We start from the raw sequence: 9,930 nt of genomic DNA, 5'->3' as shown, positions 1-9,930 counted from the left end.
AACCCATATTTTTTAAGAAAACATCCCGAATAGTGTAACAAATCCCTATGTCACCATATGTGGCTGTCGGAGAGCACGATAACTCTCGAACTGTTCAACCGATTTGGTCCAACATTTGGACTTCGGCATATTATATCCAAACTTAGTTTCATGGGGCAATACCGGTCCACAACTTCCGGTACTTCTCCCCAATATTTAAAAAATGGGCTTATCTTTCCTTTACCGACCCAACTCAGAAAATAATAATGATAATGCTTTTTATTCCGATTCCAACCATGTATTTCTATTGTTGCGGAAATGTATACTTTCCGAGATATGGGCCTCCAAAGTTCCACAAAGGCCCTAGTATAAAATGTTGGAAAACCACCGCAGACAATTATGAAAAATTACCACAGATAGTACTTTTTGCACCGAATCCAACGATGTATTGCTTTTGTTGCGGATATGTATACTTCCCGAGATATATAATCTGTGGTAATTTTTTTCATAATTTTCTGCGATGTTTTGCCAAAGTTATAGGTTAGGGCCTTTGTGGATGTTGGGGGCCCATATATCACTTGAATGGGGCAACCAATTTGGTCCAAACTTTGAATCCCCTAATATTTTTGTCAAAATTTAGTTTTACTTCTAAAATGGCCCATATCGGTCCTCCCTAAGTGTACCTCCCCCACAAAGGTTCAACATTTGTGTCTTAGTGCAGTTAATTCCTAATCCACATTTTTGTCGGCAAGCTTAAATGTCTAAAAAGGGCTACAAAATTCTGAAGAGACCTTAAATACATTCGATCTGTCCGTAGGTGAAAGTTTCACTTCACATTGGCTGAGGGCATATATCTGTCGGCAACGATTCACCTTTGCTGGTTGCATTTCTGTCTGACTGTCTGAAGCTGGTGACCAAAAAGTCGTCCTATATACAAACAAAAGGGCGTTTTTACAGGCGACCTATAGGTGAACAATATGGCGTCTTTATAGGCGACCACTAGGTAGTCTTTATAGACGACCGAACGGGCGTCTTTATGGGCGACCAAAAGGGAATCTTTATAGACGACCAAAAGGGAATATTTATAGGCGACCAAACGGGCGTCTTTATAGACTACCAAAAGGACGTCTTTATGGGCGACCAAAAAGTTGTATTTATTATATGTGGATATTTATAGACGACCAAAGAACTTCATAGGCTATCAAATCTTTATTGACGACTAATAGGGCGTCTTCATAGAGGACCTTAAGGGCGTCTTTATAGATGATCAAAAGGGGGTTTTTAAAGACGACCCAACGCGAGTTTTTATAGGCGACCAAAGAATGTCTTTATGGGCGACCAAAAGTGCGTCTTAATGTACCAAGAAAAGGGGATCTTTATAGACGAAGAAAAGTAGGTAATTGTAGGCGACCAAAATGCGTCTCAGCATTTACGCTGAAAGAACTGTATATGTTGCCTTCTTTCCGTGTTATTGGAAAGACTAATAGATTGGCGACCAAAAGTGGGCTTTTATAGGCCATTAAAAGGGGGTCATCCTTGTGCGACCAAAGGACTGAAAGGGAGTCTTAGGATGTCTTTATAGACGACCAAAAGAGCGTCTTATTAGGCGACCAAAAGAGCATTTTTAAAGGTGACCAGAAGTGGTTACAAAATGTTCCCCCGAAATTTGTTAGAATAGGTCCACATGTTCATGTAGCCCCATAGAACGATACCTTCCGAATTTCGGTATTTTGAAGGTTTTAGCCATATATATTACCAATGTGGCTGAAATTTGGTATATAGCTTTCTTTAAGGCCAAAAAAGGCCAGAGTCTGTTTTGGTGTCTGATCAATTTGTATGTCCTGGTATATCTGATCACTCTTTTATATTTTTATCGGTTGATAGGTTAGTGAACTCCGTGCGGGAATATATTGAATATATCGATTATGGTGCAGTAAGCCAAGACACACTGCACGATCATATTTCTTCTGTCAATTTTTCTACACTGTATAATTTTTTTGATGTAGATACGCTTTGGAGTAGTTTTGAATCTTGCATTAGTGAAGTTCACAGTATTTTTCCCGTTAAAAGGATACCTAAATATCGACCGAATAATAATGAGTGGTATAAGTCTAGAGATATTGATTATTTTAAGTCCTTGCGTGACATTGCGTTTCGTGAGTATACGAGAAACAAAAGTAGCGCAAATTGGAAAATTTTTTGCAAGGCCCGTAATAAAGCAAAGTCGATTGTCCGTAAGGCAAAGAGAACGGCCCACTCCACTCTATTTGATAGTGCGAGCAGTGGTAAAGATTTTTGGAAATTGCTGAGGTCTACTGGTGTAGCTGCTGATAAATGTTATGACTGCGATGTAAGCCCTGAAGAACTTAATAGTATCTTTGTAAATAACCAAATTAATATAAATTCGACTTTTCAATATAACCCTAATCCTGATTATGACAACTTTTCATTTCGTTGCATTGACTCTTTAGAATTGGATAAAGCTTTTATGTCTATTAAATCTAATGCAGCTGGCCTTGATGGTTTATCATTGAAGTTTTGGAAACGTATTTATATAGCGATCTCTAGGCACTTGCTTTATTTTGTTAATATCATACTAATGACTTCAACCTTCCCCACAGCTTGGAAAGTATCTAAGATTGTTCCTGTTGTAAAGAAGGGAGCTATCCATGATATTAATAGTTTTCGGACTATTTCCATACTGCCAGTTTGTTCTAAAATTGTGAATACTGCCTCAAATTTCAGATATCTGCATTTTTAGATAGTAATTCTTCCCTTCATGATGCACAATGTGGCTTTCGTAGGAATAGAAGTTCGGCTTCTCTCCTACTTGGTTTAACTGACCGTGTAAGGTCTAATTTTGGTGGTTCTAAAATCTCTGTCCTAGTTGCTCTTGACCTAGAAAAAGCTTTTGATCGTGTCGATCATGCATTATTGCTAACCAAGCTCAGTGTTTTGTATGGATTTTCTAATAATGCTTGTAAGCTCCTTATGTCTTATCTAACGAACAGAAAGCAGGTTGTATGTGCTGGTGGGAGGTATAGTGGCATTCTTCCGGTTAAAAGTGGAGTACCCCAAGGATCGGTGTTGGGTCCACTTTTGTTTATACTGTTCATTAATGACCTATTTCCCAAGCTGCAGAGTTGGTGCATGCCGTTTGCATATGCGGACGATATTAACTTGCTTTTTGTTGGTGAGGTCAGATTTTTACCAGTTCTTCAATCAAAAATTGATCTGGTTATGTCAGTTTTGTACTCTTGGATGTCAGATAACAATTTGAACATCAATCCGTCAAAGACTAAAGCCCTGTGTTTCTCCACTGTTCCGGTTCATGATCTGACATTGAAATATAGCAACACAATTATTGAGTTTGTACACGAAGTGAGCATTCTAGGCATCTTGTTGGATGATAAACTTAGCTTTAACCGTCATGTTGATATGATAGTCTCAAGAATAAATTTTTCTTTAAGATGTCTTTATGCCACAGATCTATATTTGCCCATGAGTGTTAGATATCGTCTGGCTCATAGTCTAGTTCTGCCTACTGTTTTGTACTGCTTGGAGGTTTACACTGGTGCAGGTCAGGGAATTATTGACTTGATTACGCTCGCAATTAAAAGAGTAGTTCGCTATGTTTACGGCGTTAATGGGCGTGATCACATTACGCCATATACCATTAAATTTCTAGGGACCTCTTTTCCAAATTTTATAAAACTTCGATTACTGGTGCTTTTCTATAAGTTGGTTCGTAACCAATGTCCTACTTTTTTATTGTCTTTGTTCAACTTCTCCACTTTTACAAGAAGGAGCCAATTGAATATTTCTAGTGCTATTTTTTTAATGGATAGATCATTCCAAGTAAGAGTAGCGCGGCTATATAATATTTTGCCCAACAATTTAAAAGTATTTAATATATCACCAGCTTCTTTCTCAAGACATCTTCTGCAACACCTACTCTGACGCTCAGATACTTTCTCTTTCTATCGTTTGATGAACGCCAAATTGTTTTTTTTTTTATTATTTTAGTGATCTCACTGTTTTTAACTGTCAGTTCAAATATGAAGGGTTATAACCTTATTATTATCTATAGTTTATTTTTTTAAATTTTTTAATCTTTTCTTACATTTGAGTAGTGGGAATAAAAATATTTGTATTTTGTTTTAGCCTTATGGCTTGGAGTATTTGTAATTATAGGATTATATCATATACCTAGTTTTATATGCACTCTGAGTAGTGATAACATACACATATGTAATATAATGTAATTCATTTAAATTGGCCCGATGGCTTAGAATTATTGTAAAGTTGATAAATAAATAAAAAAAATAAAAATAAAATAAAAACTTACCCGCAGACATTTGTCAGTACAGGTCCACGATATAGGTCTCATAGAACGATGATTTTTTTGTATTTCGTGGGTTCTTTTCCACTGCTTCGGTCCGAAATGTGGATCCAAAAGTTATATTCGGAAAGCTTTTAATACAGGACACTGTTTTGGTAGAGACAACTCGAGGTGGAAGATATAAAAAGTTCGCCCGAACTTAATATTTTTTACTTGTTTTTCTTTATAATTGTGTTCTTTATTTCTCAAAAAATCTCTTGGCTAGTAAAACACATTACATTTCCACTTTCAAAATATTGTTACTCTTTATTATGAAAAAATACCCACAATTTATTGGACCATTTCTTAAATATTAATGAATGCTCAAGGAATCAAAGAATAATAATAATACAAATAAAAACAATTATTAAGTAGTAAAATAAAATAAAAAAATATTATTTCTTTCGTGAAATGAAATATTTTGTAAAAAAATAATAATAAAGAAGGAAGGAAATTTAACTTGATTACATCTCTAAATAGTTGTTGCTATGTTTGTATTTGTTGTCGTTGCTGTCGTGCTGTTTTTAGTCTGGGTTGTTGATTTGTTGTGGGACTGTGGTTTACGCGGCTCCAAACGTACACGGAATCCCTCTTCACGTTTCAAAATAATATCAGCTTGCAATCGGAAATCTTCTTCAGTTAGATCGGAATGGACACGATAGTTTCGTAAAATGGTGGATAGGAGAATTTTCAATTTTAGCATGGCATATTTGCGACCTGCGGAAAAAGTGAAAGGGTTTAACATCAACAAAGGAACATTTTTTTACAATCAAGTAAGATAATATTTTTACAAAGACATTTTAAACTTTAAAGATTTGTTTATCTAAAATTTTCTTTCTTTACATCTTTTAAAATTACTTCGTGGAATATTTTGGAAAATAGAAGAAGGTATATTCTATTTTATTCCAACTTACCCACACAACTTCTGGGTCCCGCAGAGAATGGTACAAAAGCATAGTAGTGACGATTAGCTTGACGTTCGGGTAAAAAGTTATCCGGATCAAAGGTATTTGGATTCTTGTAGACCAAAGGATTACGATGCAATTTAATGGTGGTCACAGTTATGGTAGCTCCTCGCGGTATAACATAACCATTTGAAGCCAATTTTAAATCTTCTTGCAATTCTCTGGCTATCAACGGTACTGGGGGATACATGCGCAAAGTTTCCATGAGACATCTTTCCAAATATTTCATTTCCAATGTATCTTGAAATGTACAATTGCGATCAGAACCTTGGAAAATTTCATCCAGTTCTTCGATGACACGATCTTGTATCTTCTGATGGATACCCATTAGGGAAAGGAAAAATGATGAACCAGCTGCCGTTGTATCATGACCCTCAAACATAATTGTATCGACTTGTTCTTTAATTTCTGTATCTGTTATGGTGGCACCATTCTGTGCACTTTCCAGCAACAAATCCAAAAATGCCAAACGTTTCTTTTCACCCACATTATTGTCATCAACATCCAGATCATCTTTTAGACCTTCCGCTTGACCAAAGGAAAGACCCTCCACAGTGGTTACTTTTTCGTTTTTCTCTTCCGCACCCACCGCATTACCATTTGTGTTTAAACTCTCCGTTATCAATTCACCATTTTCAGTCCATTCATATTTAGCCAATGAGCCACGAGTACCACGCTTAAAAGCTTCCTTCTTATATTTGATGACCTTCTTTGTAAGGCCATGTATAATGTCCAAGAGCCTTCCTTGTTCACGATAATATTTGGTAAGGGAAAATATGAATTCACTGCGCAAGAAAAGGCTGCGATGTCTCAGATGGAGTATATCACACATTTTCATAACAGCCATTGCATATTCATAACCGGATTTATCCTGGGTCTTTCTTGACACACCCATGGCAGTTTCTGTAAAAGAAAAGAATAAAAGTAAGTTTTAACATCGAATAATTAAAGGGTTTTAAAGTACATGTGCCTAATTGGTATGAGGAAGTCAAAAGACAAATCGGTTCGTTCTTAATTTGTATTTTCAGCCGACCACAAGGCAGTTCTTCTGGACGAAAAAGGGAGATTCCATAGATGCGCCTGGATGGAGTCTTTATGGAAGACCAATAAGGAATATTTATAGACGACAAGAAAGTAGGTAACAAACATAAAAGAATTCTTTATGGATTGCCAGAGGGGAGTCCGAGTTAACACAAGCAGAAGAGGATCATTGTAGACGACAAGAAGCTTACTTAAAAAAAAAAAATGGAGAAGGGAGTCATTTTAACCGGTCCCAAACGATATCTCAACTAGTTTTAGGCAAAGAGTAGTGCGATTCCATTGATGTTAGGATTTTTTTGCTTATATTTCGCTCGAATTCGCTCCAATTCCACTTGCGAGTGAAGCTCTTTTCGAATTTGATCAAGTTGAGTGGGGCAATTTGCCCTTTCCCACCGCCAAACTAAAACTTATCCCACCCACAAAATAAACTTGCCCCGCACAAAAAAAAAATACCACCTCCCCCAAATTTTCACTCGCGAGTAAATCCGAGCTCTGAATTAACGTCGGAAAATTACTGCTAACCCTTACCCTTAAAGAAGGGTGCTTTTTTACATAAGACAGAAATGATATTTATAAACGGACAAAAATCTTTATAAGTGACACGAAAAGAGTCCTTACAGAGGAGCAGGTGGAAGAGGAGGGAACCGAGAGAGAATATTCATAGACACCTGTTGGCAATTTTTTTTAAATATTGATTGGACATGCACACACATATTTTTTCATTTTGTGCAATATCTCAAACACGAATACAAATGTTGATATTCCAGACATAAAGAAAATCAATTGCCTTACATCACAACAGACAAAACTTCATTCAGCCATGTCATTACGTTGGACTTTGTCCCGCAACCTGATAGTTGTAATTTACTGTTACAACTGACAGGTGGTTGTAAAAGAAAATTTTCAGGTTTTCTTTGAGTTTCATAACTAGGCAAAAAGATGACTAATGTCTGGCTAGTTTATAAATGAAGATTTTTCACCAGACAGACGTATATTATATATATTGATTAAATATATTGATTTTGCATCACGAATTTGCTTCGAAGTACATGGAATTTGTAGGTATCGTACTGTGGTGCTATACCAAATCATTGACATATACCATATACATATATTTTTAGTAAGCAAACTTCTGATTCATAGAGAACTCGAAGTATTATGTTACGTTAAACGTAGTCTGGAAGAAGTTTTTGAAAAAGTTTGTCTAATTTTAAGTTACGCTCCAGAGGAGTTTAACCCAGAAAAATAAATTGGAAGTACGAGGGCAGTTCGGAAACTTCCTTAGCCTAGCACAAAAAGCGCTGTATAAACAGAAACAAGTTAAGTGTTTTGGAAACTTCCATCTCCGTTATGAACACATGTTAAATTTTGTTTCGATCTGGCAACTCCTTCATATAGAAACAGGTGTTCAAAAAGACGCATCCGCAATTTTTTTTTACAATGGAAAAATTAGAAATGCGTGCTTTCATTAAATATTTACATAAAAAAGGTTTATCGGGACAAGAAATTCATAATGAAATGGTGAATGTGTTAGGTGAAAGTGCTCCTTCATATGCAACAGTAAAAAATTGGGTTGCTGAATTTAAACGTGGTCGTACAAGCATTGAAGATGAACCGCGTAGTGGACGTCCAAAAACAGCAACAACAACAGAAATTGTAGCCAAAGTGCATGATATGGTATTAAATGATCGACGAATAAAAGTGCGTGAAATTGCTAATATCATGGGCATCTCAAATGATCGAGTCCATTTAATTTTGCACGAAGAACTACAGATGAAAAAGCTTTCTGCAAGATGGGTGACGCATTTGTTAACAGTCGATCAAAAACGCATAAGAATGAACATTTCTCAAGCTTGTTTGGATCGTTTTAAGCGAAATAAAATGGATTTTAAGCGTCGTTTCATAACTGTTGATGAGACATGGATCTACCACTATACTCCAGAGACAAAAGAACAATCCAAACAATGGACTGAAGCTGGAGGAAGTGCCCCAAAGAAGGCAAAAACAATTCAATCGGCTGGTAAGGTTATGGCAACGGTTTTTTCGGACTTCAAAGATATTTTATTGATTGACTATCTGAAAAAGGGTAAAACAATAAATTTAGAGTGCTATTGCTACCTTTTGGATCAATTAAATGTACAAATTCGAGAAAAACGTCCTGGCTTACAACACAAAAAAAATAATTGTTCATCAAGACAACGCACCAGCGCACAAGAGTGTTTTAACAATGGCTAAAATCAACGAATTAAAGTACGAGTTGCTTGATCACCCACCTTATTCTCCTGATTTAGCTCCCAGTGACTTTTACTTGTTCCCAAATCTAAAAAAATTCCTTGCTGGCAAGCGTTTTACCTCAAATGAAGATGTAATTACAGTTGTAAACCACTATTTTGAAGACCTTGAGGAAAACTATTTTAATCAAGGGATAGAATTGCTAGAAAAGCGTTGGACTAAGTGTATTGAAGTTTCAGGAGATTATATTGAAAAATAAAAATATTTTTGAAAAACTAACTATTCTCTTTCATTGATAGGCTAAGAAGTTTCTGAACCGCCCTCGTAGATATCATATGGTGTTTACAGTTACCCAGGCCTGTAGTTCTTACTTCGTCAAATTTGTGAAGCAAATTTTAAAATTAGTGTAGTGGGAAAAATTTTGTATAAAAGTGTATATCAATATTATTAGCTGTTTGTGTTGTGGGAAGGTGTCAGCTGCAGAGGATTGCATACGAACATGTTATTTATCTTTTTCAGTGACCATCTCATTAAGGGGTTACCCGCCTTTTTTAACAAAGCGTTTTACGGTGTGGACTAAAGCTCGAAAACGAATGGACCCCCTGCAAGCAAAAACTATCGCGGAAGTGACTTAGGCGTGTCGCCAGGGCGATGAAAACAGTCGCAGGAGTCACCCTGAAGTGACCTCCGTTGTGAAGAAATGAACCACGCCGGGGTGTCGTCTTGGAAGTCACTCCAGCGACACTTCTAGAAGATCATTTCCGCGATAGTTCTAGAAATTAAAAAAAAAAAATATTTTTTTCCCTTTATTTTTATTTAATTTTTATTTATCTTTCTAATTTTTATTTATTTTTTTATTTTTTATTAAACTAATTTTGTCAATTTAAAAATTTGATATTTTGTTGCCTGACTTGGGAAGCGAACCCGGACCTTCAGAGTGCAAAGCGAGTATGCTTACCACTGCACCACCGCCTCATATAATCGTCAGATAGAAAATGTGTTGAATCATTAAAAAAAGTAAACAATCGCCTTGGAAGTCACTCAGAAGTCACTCCGAAGTGTCGGCATACGCGATAAAACGTACTCACAATAAGGCTATAGAAATTGTTTGTGTAATTCACCAACGATCTTCCAGGGTTAACAGTCATTTCACTAAGGGGACGCATACACAAAAAACAAAAGAAGCGAAACTAAATTGTTTTGTTCTCTCCATATGTTGTATACGTGAATAAATGTACGCTCCCAAAGAGAATGCGTGCACCCTTTGCCTGATGCTGATGTACTTAATAGTCTTGTCTTTAAACGAATCGTGAAAAGACAAAACCGAAAGAT

The 9,930-nt window shown here is 36.3% G+C and overlaps 1 protein-coding gene across 1 annotated transcript in view; it reads right to left on the bottom strand.

The window, feature by feature from the left end:
* Positions 1–4,600: 4,600 nt before the first annotated feature.
* Cyp4g15 (Cytochrome P450 4g15) overlaps positions 4,601–9,930 on the bottom strand; it is a 47,381-nt gene continuing 42,051 nt past the window's right edge. The window contains exons 4-5 of the mRNA XM_073976479.1: positions 5,275–6,228; positions 4,601–5,077 (exon numbers count right to left, since the gene is read on the bottom strand). Coding sequence (XP_073832580.1) covers positions 4,833–5,077; positions 5,275–6,228 — 1,199 coding nt within the window. The 3' untranslated portion in view covers positions 4,601–4,832. The remainder of the gene's footprint in view (positions 5,078–5,274; positions 6,229–9,930) is intronic.

The sequence above is a fragment of the Musca autumnalis genome, unplaced genomic scaffold (genome assembly GCF_047663935.1).
Source record: "Musca autumnalis isolate F117 unplaced genomic scaffold, ASM4766393v1 scaffold_3, whole genome shotgun sequence".
NCBI classification, from domain to species: domain Eukaryota; kingdom Metazoa; phylum Arthropoda; class Insecta; order Diptera; family Muscidae; genus Musca; species Musca autumnalis.
This window is presented reverse-complemented; position numbering and strand designations above follow the sequence as displayed.